This window comes from Lissotriton vulgaris, chromosome 5, assembly GCF_964263255.1.
Source record: "Lissotriton vulgaris chromosome 5, aLisVul1.2, whole genome shotgun sequence".
NCBI classification, from domain to species: domain Eukaryota; kingdom Metazoa; phylum Chordata; class Amphibia; order Caudata; family Salamandridae; genus Lissotriton; species Lissotriton vulgaris.
The window spans coordinates 82,301,681-82,329,100 of record NC_141693.1 but is presented as its reverse complement, the minus strand read 5'-3'; the positions used below and the strand labels follow the sequence as shown (position 1 = coordinate 82,329,100).

The window sequence follows — 27,420 nt, the reverse complement described above, 5'->3', positions numbered from 1 at the left end:
TTACTTAGTCCTCTCCAATGTAAGACTATCAATTAATGCTACACACAACACTGACATAAATATCAACTACAAATGACAAGGACTAAATGTATGAAGGTGGCTCTATATACTGGACCAAAGTAAGGTACAGTGTGCACAGAGTCCACGGTCCCTAGAGGTATGGCAGAGGCTAAAGTTAGATATAACCTTTCTCTCTAAAGTGGTAGCTTGGTCGAGCAGTAAGGCAGTACCAGAGAACAGTGTAAAGCAATTGTTGTACACACTCAGTCAGCAAATGGCCTCAGTTACTCAAGGATTGAACTCTAGGCCAATTGTTTTGTTTATAAAAATATATATTTACTTAGTTACTTTAGAACCACAGTAGGTATCATAAATACTTTCTCAGAATGAGATGTTGCAATTGAATACTTTCAAATACCAGTTGACTTTTAAAGGCAATGGTTACAGTTGTTGCAACATGCAACACAAGTTTAAACACAAAATAACATTGAGCTCAATGGGAGTTTTTAAGTAAATGCAGTAAAATTACTTTATGTATGTTTTTCTAACTCAGGGCTGGATCCTGGATTCTGCCCTGGTGCATTTCCTGTAAACAGTTGAAAGAAATCGTTTTTGTTATACAGGCGATTTTTAAGGAATATTTGCAAGTTTGGAAAATTGACACTTAGAAGATTTTCTGGCAAAAAACAGGCAATGTATTCCTATGGAGGAAAATTGAATTAACAGTAAATCATGGTTATAATTACTTTTCAGGTTCAGTACTGGGCTGAAAGGTACAGCACTGGGATCACTCCTGATTGCAGGTGAGTAAATTCGTTTTTGATGCTCGGACGATTTTTAAGGAATAATTGTTGAAAAGTTTGAAAAGTCAACGAAGATTTTCTGGGTGAAACCCAGCCAATGTTACCCTATGGAAGAAATCAAGTTATCGGTCTTTGGGTAAGTACTCGGCTGGCAAAGTTAAGGTTCTGGGGGTAGACTCAGGGGTCTCCCAGGATCCGGTAAGTACAGTTGTTACAGCCTCAGGGGCACAGGGGCAGCCGGGTGCAGAATGAGTAGGCCCAATGTTATCCTATGGCCGACGTACTCCTTTAAAAAGCCAATGAACAGCGTCTTGAGGTTCCCCAATACAAATAGCTGGTAGTCTGTATGGGTAGTTTTTCAATTGTATATAAACAGGACAAGGAAATCCTTTCATAAAGCCCCCCAACCCATAGTCGAAAATGGCAGTGTGCCCAGAGCAAGGGTGTGAAGTTTTGCTTCCAGCTTCTATGTTGGCACAGGGAAATTTCCATATCTAGGTATCAGAAGGGTCTCCCGACTTCTCTACAGGAGTTAAGCCCAGGGAAGAGGGATAATCTTTTAATAAATGAACAAATGTGAACTTTTCCCAGTTGACCAATAGGCCAGATGTGTCTTCATAGATGCAGAGTATATCCATGCTGCATGGTGTGATGCTGTTTGGGTGTCGCATGAAAAGCCTGTTGTCCGCATATAGGATACCAGATTTTCTGAACCATCACCGTTTGAAAACTTTTCTCTTGTGCCAATCCTCAGCCATTCAGCTAGCAGCTCCATAACTGAAGCAAAGAGCAAATGGGAGAGTGGGCATTCTTGGCGTGTACGTTTCTCAGTTAGGAACAGGGTTGAAAGTGATCTATTAACCCGTACTAGGTTGTATTCAGTTAAAGTCTCACAAGAGTATGATTATCATGTAAGGAGAAAGTAGGTTTGAAGATGGTGTCAAGTTCTTTAAAGAAATTATTTTGTGGGTCAGGCAGATGGTTCTCAGAGGAATCAAGGTTTGACAGCTTGGCTAGGTCCGTTTGGAAAGCTCTGAGTGAGGCTGCCATTTGGGCATATCAAGGTCTCTGATGTCAGGAAGGGTGTGGAGGCTTGTTGAGTCAGTAATGAAGTTTTATTACAGACTAATATAGCGTTAGAGAAACAAAGTGCGTTGGTTGAAAGCTGGTTGTTTGGTGTTTAGCTGTGGTGAGTAGCCTTTAAGGTTATATTGTTTACACAGATGATTGAAGTGGGGGACTCATTATCTACTCCCTACTTTTGCGATGATGCTGGTTTTGGGCGGCTTTCCACTTTGATTTTGCTTGCTGGAAGGAGGGGCCCTCCAATGTGCTATTGTATGAAAACAATCATTTTTTGGCTCAGCTGCAGATGGCAGCTTGTAAGACGTTGATGGAATGCCCCTGGCTTTCAAAGCAGGAAGTGTTCTTTGAGACTGCAGTAATCTGCTGTTAGTTGTTTAAGCTGTGTTTGAAAAGTGATTATAACACTTGTTTTTTTGGCTAGGAGAGTAAGTTGTTTAAGTGCGGGTAAAGCAGTACTGTTAGAGAGCAAAGTTTAGGCCCTTACCTGCAGAACTCTAGAGTGTGGATTCAGCCTCTCTGTCTCCTAGGAGATTCTGAATTGAGGAGCAGCTTCCAGACCCCCTGCCCAGCAGCCTGTGCTTGAGGTCACAGGCTCCTTATATAAGCGGCTTTTGGATGCTATATCTGTGCACTGATTGCTGACTGTATCTGGACTTTTTATTTATTAATAATTTGAGGGTACGGATTGCTTCCTGGGTTAGTGATTCTATTTGTATGTAGGGCTTAGGGTTAGTGATCTGACTGTTAGGTAGGTTTAGGGTTTCTGATTGTTTCCTGAGGTTAGAGTTTCTATTGGACAAAGGGCTTAGGGTTTCATGCCTGATTGGCTGCTGGAACTAGGGCTGTGATTGGCTGTAAGAGGCTGGTGTCCTATTGGTTGTTGGGCTTATGCCTAGAGATGTGATTGAAGTGTTATCAGCCAAATCAACTACAGCAATATCGTAACATTGGTAGAATGAAAAAATGAGGTACCCCAAAAGGATTCAGACTTGAGACATACAGGAAATCTCTATGCAGTACCAGACTTCAACAACTGAGATATCTTGAATAAGGCATTGAACAAGTATCCGACTGCCAATAAAATCACATACAAGTTTAACGACTTATTAGGGAAAAAGGTTACTTCAGACAGCTCAGTCAATTCTCACACCTGCTTTTATTTGCACCTGATGAAGACATGCAGCACAGTCCCACCGAGATAAATGGTTTCATTAAGTGACAGAACAGACAATGTCTCAAAGGAGAATGGAGAATCTGAACATTTTATTACCTGGTCTTTCTTTTCCAATGCTAATGCCATTCCTTCTGCCATCTTTGCTCGGTTGGCCTGGTACACTTCATTCTGTTCTTGAATCTTTCTCATGGAAGCTGGAAAAAATTTAGAATTTCATATTTTCGGATGTTTAAATGTCCACACACAATCATTTTCTTTTAATTAAGGCATATGTAAAACAAAATTGTGTTTTATGTATAATCACACAAACGGGTTCCAATTAATCATTAATGGATCTGCTTCATCATATTAGATGTTTCGCAACAAAGTTTTATGAATGAATGAAATTAGACTTGTAAAGCGTGCAACTTAGCTCAAGGGCGTCAAGGCGCTAGATGCGAAACATCCAAGGACAGAGACGGAGTGAGAAGAACCAGCTTAAATAGAGGAACGACAAAAAAGCCAGGTCTTTAAGGCCTTATGAAACAGTGGTAAAGAGACCAAGCAAAAGATTTCTACTGGAAGCGAGTTCCACAATTTGGGCGCAGCAGTGGAGAAGGCTCTGCCGCCCCATTTAACCCTCTTAAATCTCGGAATAATAAGCACAGTTTTATCCGCAGATCGAGGGGATCTTGTGGGAGCATAATGCTGGACAATTGCCTTGATGCCCTCAGACCAGAATCATAAAATGCTTCATGTGTCAAACATAAGATCTTGAACATGATCCTACAGTCCATCGGAAGCTAGTGCAGAAGCTTAATCGAGGCCGAGACTGAATGATGTCTAGGGAGGTTCAATACCAGTCTGGCTGCAGCATTCTGCACCATATGTAGGCGGTGGATAAGACCTTTATTAATGCCCAGATAAAGGGCATTACAATAGTCCAATCTGGACGTTACTAAGGCCAGAACAGCCTGTTTACGTGCTTCAGGAGAAAGATAATGAGAGATCTTTCTAAGGATTCTAATGATGCCTAAACAGGTGGAGACAGTCCTATTCAGGAGATCCAGTGAAAGGCCATTGTCCACGATGACCCCTAAGTTCTTCCCATGAGGAACTGGGCAGGGGCAGGCTCCCAGCAATGCTGGCCACTAATCACTAGACCAGATGTCCTGACTGCTCCCAAAAATCAAGACCTCGGTCTTCTCTCCATTCAGCTTCAAAAAGTTTTCCATCATCCAACAGGAAACTGCCTCCATACAGTTCCTGAAATTGCGGGCATAATCTTTTACAGCTTGCGTTATGGAGACCATTATTTGGGTGTCGTCAGCATAGGACAACACCTCCACCCCAAATGATCTCACCAATTTTGCTAGCGGGCCACATAGATATTAAAGAGCGTAGGGCTCAGAGAAGAGCCCTGAGAGACACCACACTGCAAAGATTTTGGGGCTGAGAAGAACTGACCCAGCTTCACCCTCTGCTCTCGTTCACCAAGAAAGGAGGCCAGGAGCCTAAAAGCAGTACCTCCGACCCCTATCTTACCTAGGCGAGCCACCAGCCTGTGAGGGGACAGAGTGTCAAAGGCTGAGGTGAGATCCAACAGTACCAAGAGAGTGGTATAACCAGCATTAACCTGAGTCCGGATGTTGTTAAAGACTGTTGTCAAGGCTGTCTCCGTACTATGGTGTGAGAAAGTGCCATCTTTCTTGCATTGGTATGCCCCCACTTTTTTTCTGAACTGCTGATGTGCTTTGACTGAGTGTACCCTAGGTTCCTGCCATCCAGGTACCCAGGGCTGGTGTTCCTTCCATAAAACTATGCTGAAACAAAAGACCCAATTGGCATCTCTGGCCACCTGTCAGCCCCTAGTAAATGATACCCTAGGTACCCAGGGCATGGTGACCAGAGAAGACCCCTGAGGGCTGTAGCACTTATCGTGCCCCCCTCAGGGGACCTGTACCCTGGCACCCATGTACGCCCTTTGCAGGCTGAGTGCCTAAGTACAGAATTAAAACAAGAGTCGACATGGCACAAATCCCTGTGTGCCATGCCCACAGAACCCACTGCCCTAGCATACTTCAGTCACCCCTCTAGCTGGGTGCCCTATGCCAGAGGTGAGGGCACAGGTGCATGAGCCCTGTGCCCCTACAGTACCCATGACCATTCCTGGGCACTGTAAGTGCAGTGAGGCCATTATGAGTATATGGTGCTGGGAGGTTGCCATTACGAACTTCACAGCACCATAATGGCTACACTGAAGACTGACAAGTTTGGTACCAAGCTTCTCAGCACATTAAACCTGCACTGATGCCAGTGTGGGATTTAATGTAAAATGCACCAGAGGGTATCTTAGAGATGCCCTCCAAAACAAGAACCTACAATCCACGTCTGGACTGAGTGGCTGCAGAGGCTGTCACACAACAGACATGTTGCTGGACCCCTGGGTGGAGAGCCCCCGCTCTTCTGGGCCTGCAACACTGAACATCCTGGGCGAGGTGCTATGTCTCCTCCCCCAGGATGGACAGGGGGAAGCTTCAAAGGCATGCTGCCTCTGAGAGCTCCTCCAGACCATTTGCTGTACCCAGCAACTGGCCCCCACCAGTTCTACCCCCACTCTGGCGGGAAGACTGGCGGGAAAACCTACGTCAGGAAGGGGGGGTGCCAACTCCATCCCTCAGGTGGAGGAGGCGAGGTGAAGCACGACCCTGGGCTTCGGCCATCTTGTAGATGGGGAACCCTGCCCAATCCCAGCTAGGCTCCTGTCCCCCTCCCACAGGAAAGGAGCAGGTTAGGGGGTGTACTCACCCCAGAACAGGGACCCATTGATCCCTGCCCTTGCCCTACCTGTAACACCCCTAAAGTTTGTATTTAGGTGCTCACTGAACCTTCCTTCCCCAGATCCTGTTACCAAAAAGAATAAAGAAGATCAAGAAGAAGAAGACCCGCCGTGCAGCTGCTAACAACAGGACAACAACAACTGACTTGGCCTCAGCCCTACCGGCCTGTTGATCCTGGAACCTGCTCCTGCCTAAACCCGGCGACCCCGCGGACAGAACCTTGGGGCACCCAGAGGACATGCATGCTTTGAAACTCTTGAAGATTGGGACTCCCATCAGCAGAGGCTCTGCTGAAACAACCCACCTGGTGCCGAAAAGGAAGCTCAGGACCAGCCCACTAGGCACCAGCCGAGCCCGTGCCGGGCCAACCCGAACCAAGACCAGGAGGACGTCCCCCCGGAGACTGGAACCCAAAGTTCAGTGCCCAAAGACCCTCCTCGACGTACCAGCCGACACCTGCAGACTCAGAACTAGGGGCCACCCCAACCACGACCAGCAGAGGGTAAGCTTTTCCGATACCCAAAGACACCCCTTCACCCGGCGCCCTAGAGCCCCCTGTGCCTCGCTTTGGGGTACCTACCTGTGCTCCAAGATCTTACCTCTCAAAGTGCTGGTCGCCCCTGGAGAGTCTCCGTCTGAGCCTGCAGCCTTTGTTCCCTTTTCAAGATCCTCATTGGATAACATTGAGCGCCCGATGGCTCAAAAGCACCCTGCACCCAGCCGCCCAAGTGCCGCTGGCTGTGACCCCTTTGTCCTATCCTACTTCCCCCCTTGCCCTGAGCAAGTGACCAGGAGCCCAGCTCCCAGAGCCGCGTGGCCTGCTAGCCAGCAGCCACCAACCGAAGGCCCCCTTTCCCTCATTGGATATCATTGGGCCTACCTACCTTTGCACCCGGCCTCCCTTGAACTAACTGTACTTACCTGACCCTGGGGGACCCCTGAGTCTATACCCAGAACCTTAACTTCACCAACCAAGTACTCACCTAGAAACCGGTAATTCACTTACCTGTCATTGGATAACATTGACCCATTTTGACTCGAATTTTTTTCAAGTGTGAAGTTTTGAAAACTGGAAATATTCACATAAAATCAGCCAGAGTCCGAATTCCGAAGTACTCACCTGTTACCAGGGGAGAAGCCAGTACTGTACCTTTTCAGCCCAGTACTGAACCGCAAAAGTAATCCCTAGCAGGTTTACTAATAATCTGTATTTTCTCCACAGGAACCCACTGTCTGCTTTTCTATGAAATTTCTTCTAAGTGTCTACTTTTGATAACAGAAAATATTCTTTAAAAATCATACGAAATACTGAAAAGCAATTACCTACCTGTTTGGGTTACAAAATAACGCGATCGTACTTTACCTGCAACCTGAATTTTCTCCCATTGAATAACATTGTCAGATTTACATTGAAAAGTTTCCAAGTGTGAACTTTTAAAACAGCTTTATATTCATGAAAATTTACTACAGTAACTAAAACGTTTTTGCTAATCTGGTTTCAGCTTAGACCCCAGGACTGAATCTAAGATCTAGTCCTGGAACTACCAAAGTAATCCATATAGGAATCAACTGTACTTATATGTAGAAAACCCATTGAGCTCAATGCTAAAGTGTGTTTTACGATTGTGTTGCTTACTACCAATTCTGTAATCATGGTGTTGACGAACTTTATTGCTCATTTGCAAAGTATTTACATGAGAGTACTCATAACCAGAAAAGTATATTTTTATAACTGTTGGTTATAAAAATAAAACAACTATATCTGTGGATATAAAAACAATTGGCCCGGAGTTCAGTCCTTGAGTGTGTGAAATCTTTTGCTGTCTGAGTGTGTACAACAAATGCTTTACACTGTCATCTGGTACTGCCTTATACTCGACCAAGCTACCACTTTGGAGAGTGAGGTCAGTTCTGACTTTAGCCTCTGTTATATCTCTGGGGTTGGTGGACTCTATACACAAGGTACTTCATTCTAGTCTAGTATATGTAGAGCCACTTTCACACATATGGCATCTCCTAAAACCATGTTGAGAACCATCCAGAAGATGGGGGTCTTTTAGAAAGGTGCTCAAATGGCAATTTAGGTAAGCCTCCAAAATCTTAGCAGGAACGGGGAGCAAAGAGATCGGTGGAAAGATGTTTCAACTCGCCAGGATCCAAAGAGGGTATCTTCAATAATAAATATAAAATGTTCCTGAGAGTTAGTGAATCCCTGGAACACTCATTTCCCTACTTCAACTAAGTGAATATATCCCTTGCCAATGAACCTCTCACACTTCACAAAATGACTTATATTGCCTACAGCTTCTCTTTAATGAGGTACTTCTTAAACGCCTATGAGCTTTCAAAATACTGTGCTATCACCCTTCCACCTAACGATAGTATAATAAGGAGAGGCATGCAACAAACAGCTCTATTGCTGCAAAAACTCTCAAACACGCAGCTTTGAAACCTAAAAAACATGCAGTGATCCAGCCAATCAACAACGCAACAGACAAGAGCAATCCCCGTCTAAATCAGCAAATGTTGTTTTTTAAATTACAGAAGGGACCTTCGAGGTTCAGCTTGCCAAACAGGATATTGCCATCCATCCAATTACACTCAGCTCCATCTCAGAGGGTCATCCACACAGAAAAGAGAGCAGGGCAGTTTAAAAACCTACTAATTCTATTCCGCACCCTGGAAAGATTTGGATTTTGCGACTGGTTTATTGCCAAGATAAGGGCTAACTAGACACGCCCTAGCGCCCAGGTCTTGGTTAACGGGGTGGGCTCTAACTTGTTTCACCTAGAAAGAGGAACGTGACAGGGGTGCCCCCTCTCGCCACGATTTGCTTTAAGTATTAAACCCCTAGTGGGGAAAATAAGAATGACACCCGCCATTCATGGCACCCCGTTCGGCGGATAAACACAAAATATCCCATTTTGCAGACAACATGCTGTTGTCAGAAGCCGATCCTGGGTCATCCTTAAGGCACTGTCGGTAGAGCTGGAACACTTTAAGTGAGTGGCAGTACTTCAGATCAATCTAACGGAATATTATCTTCTTAACCTCACAATGCCACAGTGGGAGATGGAACCCCTGGTCGCTTCCAACCCTTTCCAATGGGCTAAAAAGCGCATCACGTACCTAGGAATAAAGATCACTCCTAAACTCCAGGATCTTTTTTAGGTTAACTACCCCACTCTTCACCAAAGGATGAAGGCAGAATTCCGAGGGTGACCTCCCCTGTATCTCTCCTGAACAGGCTGCATTCATGCAGTTAAAACGATGGTCTTACCTAGACCTTTGTATTTTTTTCAACGTCTCCTGATCGAGCTGCATCTGGGGTTCCTACCTACATTAAAATCTATAATCATCCATTTTATATGGCAGGGCAATTACGGAGTGGTCGGCCCGGGAGTCCGACAAACATTGGCTACACATGGACAGGGTGGTGACTGGGAGGTGTATCTTGGACCTACTATGGAAGCCAAAAGCGGATCGCCCATCAAATGTCTACCCGAGGGTCTCTACAAAACCAACACTAATATTTTTGGATGATATCAACAGGACCTCCACTTTGACCACTTCTCCGTCCCCATTCACACATATCCACTGCAACCCTGCATTTAGGCCCACACAGATACCAGGTCCCTTTGGCGCACAGAGGGAGGGGGGATCGATTACAATTTCGTATCTTTTTCACAACTGGGATAATCTCACATTCAAACACTGCCAGGGGGAGTTTCACTTACCTGCTACTGGACACTACTTACACCCAATTCAGACACTATGTCCTAGGCGCAAATATGTGGGAGGCAGCGAACAGGGGCCTCACACCAGTGGAGCGACTGGCAAACACTGGGAGTGGTACAAAGGGTAGCATATCATGCTTCTATTCAATACTGCTCTCTACACTCCACATCACATAAACACGACAAGTCGTTCTGAGAGTGTACCATGGGGGTGGCAATCTTGGATAAGAAGTGGGATAAAGTATACATGGATATACATAAATTTAATCAGTCGATGGAGATGCGAGAGGCCCACTATAAAGTGTTAACGGATTGGTACTTTTACCCTACGCATGAAATCTCGGATCTGTGCTGGAGGGGTCACGGGCTCTGGGGAGATTTTAAACATATCTGGTGGGACTGCCCAACGATCAGGCCATTCTGGTCAGAAATACTGGCACAAATCAAAGATATCCTGGGCTACCCTACCAGAGGAACCGGATTCGACAATTCTCGGCCTGCGGGCGGATACCCTCAATCGTCAGACAAAAGGCGATAGATCTATTCCACAGCCTTGTTGTTGGGGAGTTTGGTTTGGGGGGCAGTGTGTTGGGAGTTTGAGGGAACATAATTCTGTATTGGGGCTGCGCAATGGTACTTTTGTATACTTTCAATTGCGGCCTGATCACTTCCTCGGGGCGAGGCAACTAATCTATCCTATAGATTTAATACTATGTGCTACAGGAAGTTGGCTTTATTGCATTATACTGTTGGAAGCACCGAACAAATTTTAATGAAGACAAGGTTGACAAAAAAAACAACCTATCTCAGTAGACATTTAGGTTGCTAGACTAAGGCCTGTAAAATTGCTAGGTATAAACGTAGTCTCCTTTGAAAAAAATCAAGCCATACTTAGAAGCGATACTTTCAGTGACAACACAAAGGCGCTGACCCACATACAAGAGGGGTATGAGAGAGGGCAACAAAATAAATGCTCCCCACCAGACAAACATCTGGCACCCCAAGTCTTCAAAGCGAGTGATCAAAACTAACACAGATGAAAAAAATATAATCACATTTCACTACTGCAGAATAAGACAGGGCAACATTTCTTTCCTACATCCACTTCAAAACCTAATATGTTAAGTTCGAAGCAATCAATCACAAGAAATTGGGCAACCAAGAAGCTAAATATTTCTAGCTGCCATTGCACTACCTGTACCCATAGGTTGGTAGAGCTAAAAGTCAAGAAGTAACAAGGACCAAATGTTCTCAGTGTTGACAGCCATGCCATTCCCAATGTTCAATGGCTCACAATGGAAATTTAAAAGCACCTTTTTAATACAATCGATGTCCTAACTTCTCCACATTAATTCTAGCCACTTCATGTCTTGTACTTCTACTCCACCGCCTATCAAAACATGACCAGTGTTTTATCCGTTATGCACAATATAATCCCCGCCAATCTGTTACTTTGGTTTTTAAAGTGCTTCATTGCACTTCTGCTAGTTCCACATTCTAAAAAGACCCTGTAGAAACACAAATAGGAAACAAGCCATTAAATGAAAGGGAGAGAGTGATGTAAAATCAAGCACAATATGTATGGCCACTAAATAAAACTTACCTGCTACCTCACTGATCTTTAAAAGGATAGTAAAAAGTCTAAACACTTTCAATGACTTCAGCAAAATCTGATGATACAGCGCTTCAAGCTGAGACTTACTGATGAGGCCCAACAAGGCCAAGTCAAGTCTGACATTCCCTCTGTTACTGTTCATATTGGTATAGGCTAGAAAAGCATAACCCACCAAAGTCTGCAATTACTCAGTATATTCTTAATCATATATCCAAGTTACACATGCAATTGCAAAACGTAGTGGCTCATATATGGCCGTTACACAAAAATAAATAAATGTTGACGATAATACCATTAATGAGCTGTACCCTTGGCCAACGAGCCTGAAAAATGTGCTATCAGCACAATCGGCGTTATTAAGTTGAGGTGATTAGATTGAAAAAACTGACATTTTTCCACTATCATTTTGCTTTGCACTGGGCTTTGATTTTTGTTGTTAGATTTATTTGTTCACGCTGTGTCACCTTGTCTCAAAATCACCTATTTATTTCTGTATAACAGACATATATCAGACTACATTTCTCATGTGTGTTTATAATTTGGAAATAATATTAAGAATAATATTTTGACTCCTCTGCAAGGACAGTATAGGGACAATGGACCAGGTGTTTTGCTTGCTTGGTGTTTTGCTTGCAAATGTTATATCGGAAACATGTGATCCAAGAAGGAAAAGACTATATGTCATCTTTGTGGATTTGAGGTCTGCCTTTGACCTAGTTACCAGAGATCTGTTGTGGAAGGTTTCGAGGGAGATGGGGCGCAGTGGTACCTTGTGGACATCATCAGCCGAGTACATCTGAATAATTATGTAAAAGTCAGATGTGGACTGCACAGTGAATTATTTGGCCTCATTCCGGTTGGTAGGGGAGTCAGGCAGGGGTGTTAGCTCCAACTCTTTCTTTTATATATCAAGGATTTGGTGTCGCAAAGGTAGCAATGTGAGAGAGATACCCCATGACTTCCGGGGTAAAGGTCCCAGCCCTCCTGTTTGCAGACAATACCCTTTTGCTATCCAAATCCTCCATGTCAGATTCAGATTCTCGGCGAAATGGTTTTTAACCCTTGCCCAACAAGTCGTGCCAACCCTCCCCTCAGTGTAGTGTAGCGGGCCTGGAACGAGTACAGGTGTATGAATGTCTTGGGGGTTACGAACTAAGAGAAATCTTTGACTGGTCATTCCCCATGAAGGTGCGTGGCCTTAAACTAGTGTTTGATTTGCTCTAACGCTCCGTCCATCATCCCCTTTGGTATCGCTTTGGTCTTAAACTAGAGCAGCTCTGTGGGGGGTTTTTGAGGGCACACCGTAGCTCTTCCTTTCGGCCAGTGACTCCCGTCCTTGAGATCTACAATAGTCAGGCTTTGATGGCTACCCGGTACGGCAGAAAACTATGGGGTTTTAAGGTCTCCCGTCCTCTAGTATTATTTGAAAACAGAACTGTGTTCTACCAGTGAGTACCATTATGGCCTTCGACAGTTTAAAGATGTTGTTGGGCTAAGGCCAATCTTGTACTGGACTATGGACGGTGACAAATGCCTATCATGGGATATATGGAGGAATCTAATTAGCGGTACACTTACCAGATTTAAATATCACATTTCAACATGGTGTAAGAACCAATAGTGGTACTCCCCAGAGGACAATTTAATGGAGGACGAGCTACAAGATCAGAACCCAAAAAAAAAGGAAGTAGGACAGTGGTACAATCATCTCCGTGCTGCAGCAGACAGAAAGCTGGAACATCCCTATTTGGTCAGAGAGAAATACTTGTCGAACGAGGAGCTGAAAAACCTATGGCAAGTATCTTTAGACATGCTTTACCCGTTGATCAAATCTGCTGCACTAAGGAGAAATCACTTTTTTACGCTTCACATGATACACTGGACCCCACTTTAACTTTCCAAAATAAAGGGCAGTGGAGAAGCAAAGTGTATGAGATGTGGTGCCCAGAAGGCAGATGACATCCACGTGTTCGCTTCCTGCCCCAAATAAAGGAGTTCTGGGGCAATGTGGGTAAGACCTTGTCGGACATCCTGGGCAAAGAAGTGGAGGTAAGCCCTTCTGTAATTTTGTTTGCCATTGGCCTGTTACCCAATGAGCTGCAAGGCCTTTCGGGATGCAAAATAAATTTGTGTTTTATTTGATCCTTGTGGCAATGCGGGTGATTTGTAAGAATTGGTGCCAGGCGGGACCTCCTACATGCAGAGGTTGGTGGAACTCAGTGAGATATTTTAGGGATTTAGATCAGAAGGTTAATGTCTAAAGAGAAAGAACTGAGGTTGGGTTATTTTGGAATCTCTTAGATCCAGATTAGCAGGGAATGGTTGCACTAATGTGCCCAATGATTATACTTCTTGGTCGGCTCATGATGTGTTGTGCGTGTTGGCTCTCGCGAGAAAATCAGCTGAAACTGGACCTCCAAGTTATGAGCAGCAGGGGTGGATTAGACGGAGAGGTTGCTTATGCTATGGAGGTTATATGAGGACAAAAAAAATGCTGTACTGGAGAATGCTGTGGGTTACTCCCAAACTCCATCCTTGTCCATGACCTTAGAAGATGTAATGAGGCAACCTGGGGATAATAAGATTCCTTGGCTGCAGTCTATGAAGTCTCTGTGGGTCGGATTGGGTACTGCAATTTGTGGTCTTCCCCTGAGATGCTGGGTTAATCCCCAAATCTGAACTAATCTGAACTAATATGCGCCTACTGGCAATTTATGGATAACCAGGTATTGTAATCGCTTACGGACACGTTTCTAGAATTTAAAGCGGATTATTGTAGCATATTTGAATGAGATCGAACCTCCACTGGCAAAGACCCTATATAGTACATTTCTTTTAGGGATTTTTCTCATTTGTGACTTTATTGCCAAATGGAAGCATAACCCCAAGTGTTGAGGATAGCTCCTTTTTTTTTTTTTTTAACTCTTGATTGAGAAACGGTTGAGCATGTAATTTTCTTTTGTCCTGGTTATCAAGCAATTAGAAAGAAGTGGATTTTACCTGTCGGCAAGAAGCGGGGGATAAGAAACTATAGGATGGCATCTAGAATTTTAAGTAGTAATACCAGTCAATGTACTGTGCTCTCTAGGGGGCGCTAGAGGGCGCACACGCGGAATGGCTGCCTAACGCCGCAGCTCCCGCACCTTGGCCACCAATCCTTTCATAATCCTTTACCACAGGCGACCTACATCGTTCATACGCCTACCGCCTGAAGCGGATTGCAGTCCCCTACACTCGTCCAAAAGCCTGACCTGCTGCTTGCTTCAGGGACGGAGTTATTGCCCGGTGAAGTTGGACCGGCGGTTCCCTGGTGACCACGGACTGCAGAGGCCGGCTGCCAGACGCTACGCTCGGTCGGGGCTTGCCATGTGGCGGTAGGCCCGGCCCGTCCCAACGCTTGCGGCTGCTGTGTGGCGCCAACCCGGGCTCTTGCCACCCAGGCTGACTGAGACTCCTCTGCCTGGCAGTTCGCCCCCAGCGCCGGGAGTGCCTGCATTTGACGAGCTCGCCGCTGGCCATCCCGGGGATCGGCGCTGTCGAGTGGAGAGACATCGCGCTGCCGGCGGCTGCTGGAGGCTGCCATTACGGACTGGACACAAGGTGGGTGGCCCTCCCCCATTGCGGCGACCCCACAGAGTTGCTCCAGCTGGCTGGTGCCGAGGGCCAGGGAGGTGCGTGGGCCCTCGCACCACTGTGGCGCCACACTGCTTCACCCCTGGCCCCTCCTCTGCCTGACTGCCTCCCGGCGTCCTCGCTCAACTACACGGCTCCTGCTGGCACTGCCGCTCAGACTCTGCCCTACTCGCTCCTGAGCTGCACCGCGGCAGGCCGGTATTCCCACTGCGGCCCCACAGACTCTGCGCATTGAGCCACCATTAACGCTGCCACTTCATCAGGCTGCCCACGCCATAACGATCTTACCTGTGCCTGCTGGCACCTGCGCGCCGCCCTGGTTGGGTTGCCGCTCGCTGGGGTTGTCGGCCTGAACCATTCTGGCAATACCCACAGTGGCACACATGTTTTTTTTGCGCAGCCTTCCTGGACCGCAGCTGGACACCCCAGTGGAAAAAGCACCTGGAATAAGAACCTACTGACGTGCGCTTCGCGTATTCCTCGACAGGATCCGGTGGGTGCCACACCAGTGGGGCCTTGGCGGACGGAGGCGCCGAGCTAGGAAGCCAGGATGGTGCGTCCTGAGAACCGCCAAACGAAGATCAGCTTCGACGGCGCCAGGAAATCTACGAAAGCGGTCCCTGCTGACCCCAGTTCCGGTGCCGCTACATCATCCGCTGTTTCTTCTCCAGCCAAGGAACTTGACCTACAGCACCTGTTCCAGGAAATGCGACAGGGTTTTACGACCGTGGTGGAGAAGGTGGATGGCGTGACCGCCAGACTAGATGCACTGGCCCACAAGGTAGACCGGCATGAGGAACGAATCACGGCCACTGAGCAACGTATCTCTGATGCGGACGACGTCGCCTCCACTCATACTACCCAATTGGCCCGTAAGGACAATCTACTCAGGATCATAGCGGCGAAGAACGAGGATTTGGAAGCCCGTAGTTGGCGCAACAACATCCGCGTCACGGGTATTCCGGAGTCCACCAACACGGGCAGGATGGAACTGTATGTCGAGAAGCTTCTCAAGGGGTCCATAGGTGAAGACGCCTTCTCTCCACAATTCATCATTGAGCGAGCGCACCGATCGCTAGCACCAGTCCCAAAACCTGGTCTACCGCCTAGGCCAATCATCGCCAAATTGTTGAACTATCGCGACCGGGATGTCGCACTGAGAGATGCCCGCACTCAACGATCCCTTCAATATGATGGCATCACTTTCTCCATCTATCCAGATTTTACCCCAATGGTGCAGGAGGAACGGCGTAAATTTATCCCTGTGAAAAAGAAACTGCGCGACGCACAACTGGACTATGCCTTACTCTACCCCGCGAAGCTATGGATCACGCACCAAGGGAAGCAACGTTTCTTCACGAACCCCCAAAAAGCCGAGGACTAGCTGAAATTACTTCGCAGGGCCAGAGGAGGCGACCATCCCGCTCGGCGGACCTGGGGGATGGTGATCCATCCGCCGCAGAGGATGAACACTGACTATGAACATTCACCTGCACTTTACCTTTGACTGCTCGGTGCTATCGCATTCCCTGCTCGGCCTGCGGGCTCCGAAGATGCTATCTACTCAACGAGGAACCTGCAGTGCCTGGTCGCTCCTGTGGTAACGTATGCCAAGATCCGCTTGCCCAGCCGCTTGCCCAGGCCTGGCCTCCACCGAGGGCGGTACAGTTCGGAGGCCATCGGCGGGTACAGTGGCTGTGCGCCCTTGATGTTGTTACCCTATCGGGTGTACCCTATGCTCATTGTTAACCTGTTAAAATCGGGTGTTGGGGGGGGGGTGGGGAGGGACTGAGGGTGGGATTGACTGGCTGCAGACATGATTGGGATGCTGTAGTGGGTGGGGGGGGGGGTTTGTTGGGGGGGTGAAGCCTACACGCTGGATGATGTTCTGGTTTTTGACGCACTTTGTTGCTTCGATTGTCATGTGCGATTTGAGAGCTACTGCCTTATCATGCTCAGAGAGAGATGTATTACTGTTCTATTCTCCATGGCGGTCTTAGGGTCTGATGTACAGTTACATTTTATGTCGTGGAATGTTCGTGGGCTTAATAACGCCAGGAAATGTCGTGATGTGCTAGCTTACCTCACCAGGCATAACGTGCATGTTGCCATGCTTCAAGAAACGCATCTGTCGCCACAAGTACAGACCACATTTGCATGTAAATGGGCTCGTACCCGCTTATTCTCATCCTATTCCACATATGCCAGGGGGGTTGCCATCCTGCTGCGGGGTACTGTACCGTTTCAGAAATGTGGGGAACTGTCGGATGGGGAGGGCCGTTACGCTCTATTGTGGGGGAGAATGGGGAGGGATACCGTCACCTTCGTAAACTGCTATGCACCTAATGTAGACACGCCCACTTTCTTCACTACACTCTGGGGCAAAATCATGGACGTTGGCTCCCGCCATGTGATCTGGGGTGGGGACTTCAACTTAGCATTGGTACCTAGCCTGGATAGAGCGGATGGGGCTTGCCCAGACCAGAGCAAGGGAGGCCCTAGAGGGCATCATCGCTGAGGGGACCCTGGTAGACATATGGCGATACTTACAACCGGTTAGACAGGAGGGCACCCACTTCACATCACAGACGGGCACATGGGCGCGGTTGGACTATTTCCTTGTCACCACTGGGGTTGCACCGGAGGTAATGTAAGTCACACATCTGCCAAGAACATATTCTGACCAAAGTCCTGTCCTGATGCATACTCGGATGCCCGGGTGGGAATGCCCTAGGCCCCAATGGCAGCTGCAGCCGGCTGCCTTGTTGGATGCCTTATTCCGGTCTGAGTTGGGTGAGGAAATAGCAGACTTCTTTCCAAGAAACAAGGGATCAGTTGACTCAGTGGAACATATATGGGAGGCATTTAAGGTCACTGTCAGGGGATATTGCATGGCTAAAAGTTTTGGGGTCCTTCGAGACATTCAAGCCACCATCCGTAGACTGCATGGAGAGCTGCGGGCATTAGAAATTCGGATGGTAGCAGAGGATAACCATACACTGCATGCCGAGTTCAGGGACACACTGACTAAATATGAAGAGGAAGCTGACAGGGAAGCTAAATTCAAGGGCAAGCACTGGCAGGCTAGAAGATAATGTGAGGGCGACCGACCGGAGAGGGCTCTTGCTGTGTTGACGCGACCTTCCCGTGATCGTAACACAGTCCTCGAACTCACTGACGACCAGGGGCACAGAATCAGGGATTCAGACGCACTATTGGCCACCTTTATTTCACACTGCCATACTCTTTACACTACCAGTGCTCCAGATGATAAACCTTATGCTGATTATTTGGGCGACGTAGCGCTCTGTTGGCTTAGCGACGGAGACAGGGCCTTCTTGGCGGCTCCGTTTGAACTGGACGAAATCCGTGAGGCCATCATGTCCCTTAAGAATGGCAAGGCGCCTGGGCTAGACGGCCTTCCGGCCGAGTTCTATAAAACATATATTGACATCATGGCCCCAGTCCTTCGCGAGGTCTATGAAGAATCGCTTGCTGATGGAATCCTTCCAGGCTCCATGCGAGAGGTGGTTATCACCTCCCTCCTTAAACCCGGTAAAGACCCCAGCTCCTGTAGTTCCTACCATCCTCTGTCCCTCCTGAATTGTGACGTGAAAATACTAGCTAAAGTCTTAGCCACCAATCTATCCCTACTCATGACCAGGATTGTGTTACCCGACCAGTCGGGGTTCGTCCCGGGCCGTTCCACCTCTTACAACCTGCGCACCTTATTTTCACTCCTCCGCACGGTTCATCCAGATCTCCCGGTGGCTGCTGTATTCTTAGATGCTACCAAAGCATTTGACTCTGTCGAATGGCCCTACTTGTTCTCAGTGCTGGCGAGCATGGGGTTCCCCAAACTTTTTCTCTCCTGGATACGACTCCTCTATACACAACCGACGGCGAGAGTCCTCATCAATGGCCGCCTGTCTCACCCAGTAGCCATCACAAGGGGCACGCGTCAGGGATGCCCTTTGTCCCCCCTCCTCTTCGCGATTGCAGTCGAGCCCCTGGCCTGTCGGCTCCGTCAGCTGCACCGCGAAGGTGCTGTGCAATGCCTGCAGCGCCAAATAGATGTATCACTGTATGCAGACGATATAACGCTTTATGTTAAGAAACCCGCACCTTTACCTCAACCCCTTATTGAGAGAATTTGTGGCCTTCGGGGGTATGTCGGGGATCCACATAAATTGGTCCAAATCACAGTTCTTCCCCCTCACCGACTCAGTAGTAGACTTCCCTCTCGACTACCCACTGGAGTGGTGTCGATCGGAACTCCGATATCTAGGCATACAAATCTCGCGGAATAGAGATGAGACCCTTCGCTCCAACTACGGGATGGCGATTACGACTCTTACAGCCTCGGTTGATCTTTGGATTACATTGCCGCTATCCATGGCTGGTAGGGCTTCCCTCATCAAGATGGTGGTGCTACCCCGCTTCCTATACCTATTTCTCAATATCCCGTATTACCCGGGAGCTTTTTTCTTCAAGACTTTGAGGTCGGAGCTCTGTCGCCTGTTCTGGGGGGGCAAGGCCTCACGACTGAAATGGTCCACTCTCATACTACCTTACGAATCTGGAGGCTTTGACGTTCCCGACCTTGAGGCATACTATCTATGCGCGCAGGCCCACTATGCTTTCCACTGGATGGTCCCCACGCCATTTATGCCACAGCTCGCTGTGGAAGACTGGATAGTACACCCTGTACCACTCAATGTGTTACTCCATTGTCCGGAGTCGGTCATCCAGACTCCAAACACGTCTGTCTCCTGCACTCTAGACGCATGGCGCCGCCTGGCTAAGAGACTGTCTTGTTCCTTCCCTTATTCCCCCCGCCTCCCCCTGACATACCACCCTACACTTGCATTATTGCAGGAACGTGGCTTTCGGCTGCTTTGCGAACGGTTGAATCTAGTCTCCTGGGGCGATCAAAACTTTCAAATCCATGGAGGTACTCTTTGCCACACACGATCGCTCACCGCTTGACGTGTTCTATTATCTTCGCCTCCGACAGGAGATGAAAGATATCCTGCCTGATTACCCAAATGAACCAGAGCTACTTCGTCCGCTGCACTTTCTGCTTAGTTCGCAAGACGGTACGCATTTGGTCTCTGGCCTCTATCGCCAACTTCGATCAGACACTGACCCTCCTGTGACGGGCGCTAGGCCGACCTGGGATACGGACCTGTCCTCCACGCTCACTGATGAGCAGTGGCAATACATGATGACAGATGTGAGCGATGCCGAGCTGAACATGCTGGTTTCCTGCACCTGGCCTGGGAGTGCCCTGCTGTTGAAACGTACTGGCAACAGGTAACCGTTGCTCTTACGGCGATGACCAAGGTCACCATTGAGGCGGAGCCGCTTCTCACACTCCTGGGACACACGCCGCACATCCCGAAAGCCAGCAGGAAATTCATTGATACTGCTCTGCTCTTAGCTAAGCGACGTGTGGCATGTCGCTGGGGCCGAGGCAGGGCACCGAAGTTTAAGGACTGAATCTCGGACATGACTTACTGTCAGGCCCAACACATCACCTATTCCGAATTGTTACCACTCCCTAACAGGCCGAAAGACATCTGGAGCCCGCTCGTTTCCTACCTGCTTGCTCAGGAGGATGATGACGCGGCCTCGGAGCAGCAGCTGGGAGATGACTAACCAGGCTATCGACCTCAGGAACTGGAAGGTGTCTGTCCCCGACACATGTGTACTCTGCGTCCTAGATCTGACACATTTCCCCCGCTAGTTCTACTATCGGTATTGACCTCACACTTGGCGCGTACACAAGCTACTTCACCATCCGATGCACATCACAGTCCTGCAATTCCACATACTACTATCCCCTTGAGACACAGCACACGAGGCTTCTCCTATTCCTATACATGACTGTCCGACACTACGGCCGCTATCGCGGGACCATGTAACTTCCTATGAGCTCTCTCGCATAAGCAACCATATAGATCCGTTTTTTCTCATTCTGAAGCGCGTATAAGGCCTATTTGTATTGTTCACTGTTGGGGATTGACAAAAATTGGGGGGGGAAAAAAACCATATAAAACCTGTTCTGCTGCAGTGAATCCAAGAATGTACGCATTTCCTCTCCCTCTCTTCCCCCCCCCCCCCTTCCCCCTTCCCCCTTTTTCTTCCCCTCTTTTTTTTCTGGTCTCCTACTCTGGTCCGCTCCCTGGCTTTCCTATTTTCATTTCCTCCTCCCTTCCTTCTTTACTGCTCGCCACCAGGCAACCCTTCACTGCTACGGTTAGTCGCCACCGGGCCTCCGGGATGCCGGTTTAAGGGCTGTGTATATCTCTACCTACTGTCATTTCATATTTTTTTTTTGCCTTGATGCTGCCGGCCTCCGGGTTGTAAGCGACAACAGCAGTGTACTCTCCGAATTATGCAATAAAGCAGTTTGAACACCAAAAAAAAATAAAAAAAAATTATTGTGCTCTCTGTCTCTCAATTTTTGATGCATATGTGGAGGTATAGTCAGGTAAATTCACTTAGTTAGTGGGTGTAGTTTTTATGCTGACCAATTCCTGTTCTTTTTAGGAGGAATGTGTTTTAAGGTTAAAGTGATTTTTATTTGTTTCTCGTGTTTTATGTATATGTGATTGTTAGATAGTATGGAATGGTGTATGTATGTAAGGCGCCTTGTCAAAGGTTGGCTTGACTAATCAATGAGTTGGAATTCTCTGCAAACTATTTTATTCTTCAATTTTATTGTATTATGTCTATTTATTCTTTTATGGCTTTGTGCCGAAATAAAGATTTATTGAAGATGATTAAGAATATTGCAGACTTTGATGTGTTGTATCTAATCATTAGTTGAGCTTGTTCACTTTCAATGTCAATTGACACCAGCCTGGACTCACAGTGTTATTTGAGCTTTGTTAGTTCTTATATGTAGGTGTACGACATGAGCACCATTATCACACAAGGAAACTGCACTTCCCCCACAGAACTAACTATAGGTCAACTGTGATTTTTGCATTTGTCACCCCGAGTGGGATGGGTATGCTCAGACGTGAGTCCCATGCTCTCCACACCACTGGAGTCAAGCTATCCTGGCTGAAGACGGTTGATAGCCAGAAACCAGTCCTAGGATGCTTGATTCCGGTCCAGGAAAGACATGGCTTGGCAGTTCGGGCTGGACTGTTCCCATGAGGCACAGGGTCAAGGCTGATTTGCATATGGCCATGTCTGAACTGGGGTGGTGTGGAGTGCAAAAAACGATGGATTTAGGCCCAGATCTCTGTACTGGAGTGAATGTATGACATTGTTCAGTATTCTGTCCATCAACTGTGGTTTTTGCATTTGTCACCGCGAGTGGGATGGGTATGCCCAGACGTGAGTCCCATGCTCTCCACACACTACTGGAGTCAAGCTATCCTGGCTGAAGTCGGCTGATAGCCAGAAACCGGTCCTCGGAAGCTTGTTTCCCGTCCAGGGATGGCATGGCTTGGCAGTTAGGGCTGGACTGTTCCCATGATGCACAGGGCCAAGGCTGATATATGGCCATGTCTCAACTGGGGTGGTGTGGAGTGCAAAAAAACGATGGATTTAGGCCCAGATATCTGTACTGGAGTGAATGTATGACATTTTTCTGTATTCTGTCCATCAACTGTGGTTTTTGCACTAACTTTAGGTCTATAAAATTGTATACCCAGGTTCTTACGACACAGGGCAACTCCATTATTATTAATAAGACTAGAAATGTAGACTGGAAATGCATCATAGCTTATTTGCATACTGTTGTTCCCAGAAATTACATCAACTACTAAGTAATAATAGACTGGAATGCACCCAGAATAACTGGAATTGGCTCAGATTGAATTAACATTTCTCCCCCATCAACTTTGTGCTGTCTATATATTTTTAATGACCAGTATGCAAACATCACCTAGAAACGAAGAGAGTTAAGTAAAAATAAATGTTTTGCTGTAATATATTTCAGTTTTCACCTTCTTCCTTAAAAGATCATTTTTATAGAAAGATATAGGTAGTGGGTTATATGCATTCTGTGAAGTGAAAAGAAGCAGATTAGAATGACCATCGAGGACTGACTTTTTTGTTATTTTTAAAGCCAAGAGACAATGCTGAAGGAATTAAACAAACCCCCTAAAAAATGTGTGAACCAATTAAATGGGCAAGGAAGAAAGGGCATCTTTACAACATATAAAAAGTTAGATAAGTGGAAAAGAAATACGTACAATCCTGGTGTTTCTCTAATGCAATTTCAAGCTTCTCTTTTATCTTCAGCAAGTTTCGGACCTGCTCCGCGTAATCTTGAAGAGGAAGGGGAGAACACAGACCAGGAACAGAGACGGGCAGACAACGGGGAAGGAAATTAAAAATAAATGAATAAACAATGAGTGGAAAATGACCATGATTTCCTGATGTAGAAAATCATCACTGTTAAGGAAACGTACGCTCACCGTCGCACCTTAACCACAAAAACAAAGGTCTGAAGAGCTACAACAATAATAACCAAAAAACAAGTCACAGGGAAAATGGATAAGACACAAAAAGGACCAAGTAACCTCAGGGAACAGGGAGGCTCTCTCTAAAAGCAAAGCATGGGGAACCAGTAAAAAATTAAACTTCTTGGAAGAAGTACATTCAGAGCTAGCCATGGATATAAGCTTATTTTATCAAAGGTTATTGTTTAAACTACAGATCAATAAAATGTGCACAGTTATTCATTAACCTTTATGCATATTCATCCCACAAGACAACAAGCATTTGCAATGCAATAGGTCGCACATCTGCGAGGGTTTAAGCTATTGGCATTGTAAATGGCAATGCCTTTCATTTATGTTATAAAAACCAACACATAAATAAAAGGCATTGTCATTTATTATGCCAATAGCTCAAACTCCTGCAAATGCGAGATCTATAGCATTGCAAATGCTTGTATTCGGTGGGCAGTGCAGCGTGCAATGCTTTAAAAAGAAGAACACCATTAAGTCAGTGCTTAATTTGAGCGGTGGTTTCCGGTGCTCGACACTGGGACTTCATTGTCAGCAATGGTACTAATGACAGTGTGACACATGGTGCCTAATTTAGAGATGTGGACAGCAATAGAGGTTTATTACTGTTAAAAATGACTAATACCTGCCACCCAAGAAATTCTTACATCTTTTGGGGGTCTGGTGTAGTCTGAATTGTGGCACCTTTAGTAGTGTGATGGTTAATCATTTTGTTTTGGCAACGCTGAAGGGGTAATGGGTGGTGCCAGGTCTATAGCCTCCTAACGAGGGCCCGGCACTTATTTTATTTCAAATTAAGCACTGCATTAAGTGGAACGCACTTCTAAATCACAGCCCTGAGAGGGGGTCGCTTTGCCAAAATATTGAGTCTGCGTGATTCTGGGTGAAAGCAGGCACAACTGGCAAGTCCAAAGTGTATACAATGTACACGCTTTTATGGACTTTGTTATGACTAACATTCAGTAGTGAACACTGTTCCCTCCAAAGTGTGCACATGCGCGGACGCGCAGCTATATCTCCTGGAGCACGCTTTGTAAATTACAAAGCGCGCACAGGCAACTGAGGACCTCTGCTCTGCCGCTTTTAAAATGCGTGTGGCGCGAAAACGGTCAGATTGTGCCTCTTTTTGTAAGTAATCATGTTAATTGCAGTGCCCGTCAAGCGTTGCGATTAACATGATTACTTTAACAAAAGCACACAAACTGCCCAGCTGTTCAGTGTTGTGCCCTATTAACAAATGAAAGACAGCATGTCTACAAGCACGTCGTGCTCCTTGCTATTTTGGTGTTCGAAAATGAAATCAGGCTAAGAAAAGACATTGCCATTTTACCTTGTAAAAAATAAAATTGGGCTTCTCACACAACCCTTGGATTTAGGGTCCACAACAATAGGACATTTGGATCGCTTGGATCTAGAATAAAATATTTGGTTTTTGGATTCGAACACGTCATTCCTCACAAGATTGAATATTGTGTTGTTGACTGATTTGTATTAATAATGCATAAAATGAAAAAGGAACTTTTAAAAAAAAATAATTGACAAATCGAATTTTTGTTTTGTTGTGTTTTTTCCTTATTTAATATATATTTATATATTTTTGTGCAATTGCTGATAGTAACCAGTGGATGAACGTTAATTAGATGATAGATATATATCATACAATTTATGGTGTGACAAGACAGTTAATTAATAGTTTTTGTCCTCATAATTAAGTTTCTTGAAGAAATCACCTTGGCATCACTTTTTCGTAATTTACTTATTTTACAAAGATGCCGTTTGGTTTACCGGGTAGCCCCTGTTATTAATAATGAAACCGGTGAAGAGGCAGCACCATGTGTGTGTGCTGCAAGTACAGTTTAATGTAGAGTGAGGGCTACCCCAATTTGGCAACAAAAAAAATGCAACCACCATTAAGTGGACACTGTGTATGTAAAAAGGGCATGGATAGGGGAGGGAGGAGGAGCGATGGTGGAAGCATCTGGAGACTTCTATAATTAACACATGGCACACTTCGTGTGACGTCCGTGCGGGGGGGGGGGGATTTAAAGATTAAGCCACCACCCATTAAGCGAAAGTGAAAGCATGCATAGCGCGCCACAGATACCATTAAAAGAAAACGTCTGCCATTGCTAAAGCTGGCGTCCCACTAGTGCTCTTTAAATTAATAAGGCAAATAGTTCTCCAGTAAGGCTAATGCAGGAAGTACAGGAAGGACGCACATAAAAGGTCCATTCCTGATGGGAGGCTACAAAATAAACAAGACGGTACTAAGGAGAGACTAACAAGCCTATTAACGAATCAGACGCCAGCATTTAGGAAAGACAATGACACAAGTCAATAAAAAATATGCGCGGAGAGTGGATGGTGCTTCAACTCCATACTGCAATACAGAATGCCGCGCAGAGCGGCGCATGCGCTGTCCAGGCTTCACCTAAACAGCCAGGAGAAGAAAAACAAGAGAGGGCGCTGGAGCACAGGATGGGCAGAGCTAAAGATGGACAGAGACAGTACAAGTCAAGGGCAGACTTACAGCATGTGTGATCTAAGGTAACGCTCTGGTGTGGCCTCGTTTGGACGCAGTGGGTCTCATCATGAGAATTCAAGTGACTGAGGTCACTTTATTGGTAATTCGCGTGAAATCTTTCAATGTGACCTGCACGCAGGCCGGGGCTGCACTGACAGCCCTGCAGGTTTCTTAGGTCCACGTATGATGTATTGTTTCAGTTCAAGGGGTGTTCTTTGAATTCTGGGACTTGTAGTTTTGCTTATTCCATTATAGAACTGTCCTGCAGGCCATGAAATTCAAAGGGAAGAAGTTGGAATGGAGCACATCACACAGGGATCCGGGAACCTTGGCAGCTGTGAAAAGTGGGTTCAAACAAATACTTTGACATATTACCACTCAGGTTACAACCAACATTGATAGCATTGGTTACAAAGTATCCGGAGGAGAAGTGAGTGCATACAAAGTATCACTGGGACAGAAAACAAGCAGTGCAGCCCACTAGGGAAAGGGGGCAAGGCCAGGGGGTAGGGGAGGGTCCTGCCTCCATCCCATCTACCTCCCAATATAAATTCCGACCACCTCAGGCTGCTGCAGCCGGAAGCCCCGGGCCCGCGGCTACACCTTCTCCCCTGTGCACAGTTAGCAGAAGCACCTCTTCTGGGCGGCCATCTTGGATAAGGGAGCAGTCTGATCCACCGGCACATACAACGTGCTTCAGTCCTACGGCACTGGAAGATGCTCAGTACCCCAGAGGCACCTACATCTCGCTTGAGGGGTACCATCTTAAAGTCAGTACCCCTGGGGTACATATATTTTTTTCTCTGGATACCATTATATAGCTAGGGTGAAGTGGATCCTCTTCTTACTGATACTAACAAAGCCCATCCAGGACTTGTGTTACCCTGGGATCTGAGGGAGGCACACCGCGGCATTCTGTATTGCAGTATGGTGTTGAAGCACCATCCACTCTCCGCGCATATTTTTTATTGACTTGTGTCATTGTCTTTCCTAAATGCTGGCGTCTGATTCGTTAATAGGCTTGTTAGTCTCTCCTTAGTACCGTCTTGTTTATTTTGTAGCCTCCCATCAGGAATGGACCTTTTATGTGCGTCCTTTCTGTACTTCCTGCATTAGCCTTACTGGAGAACTATTTGCCTTATTAATTTAAAGAGCACTGGTGGGAACATGTGTCCTAGAAGCACGACAACACGGGCCGTAAGTTCTCAGGAGACTGTTCGTTTTTACAGAACCAGACTTCTCCTTATATACACAATTAACAGCTGCAGGCAAGAATTCTTAAGTTTACGATATGGCAATACAAATATTTCCACAATAATACAAAGAGCGAAGTCATGCTGGTCAGCACATATTTCAGATGTCCAGTTAGTGATGGATTACTCCGCCAGATCCAGAACTCCCATCAGATATCGATGAAATGCCAATAAGGTCGAGCACCCTCCCATCATAAACGGGTCATAAACAAGAATCATGGACAGGTGTGTGTGTATGGGAAAACAGGGTCTGTATGCAGGGAAGGGTTTATGACATGTTG

General features: G+C 46.5%; 1 protein-coding gene across 2 annotated transcripts in view; it reads right to left on the bottom strand.

Annotated features, from left to right (window-relative positions):
* The window catches only part of GOLGA1 (golgin A1), a 491,231-nt gene that overhangs the window by 341,636 nt on the left and 122,175 nt on the right, over nucleotides 1-27,420 (bottom strand). Inside the window, exons 4-5 of one of the 2 annotated variants that reach the window (XM_086920926.1) lie at nucleotides 23,084-23,158; nucleotides 3,160-3,257 (exon numbers count right to left, since the gene is read on the bottom strand). In XM_086920926.1, the coding sequence (XP_086777052.1) occupies nucleotides 3,160-3,257; nucleotides 23,084-23,158 (173 nt within the window). The remainder of the gene's footprint in view (nucleotides 1-3,159; nucleotides 3,258-23,083; nucleotides 23,159-27,420) is intronic. The other variant, XM_086920927.1, reaches the window with a different exon arrangement.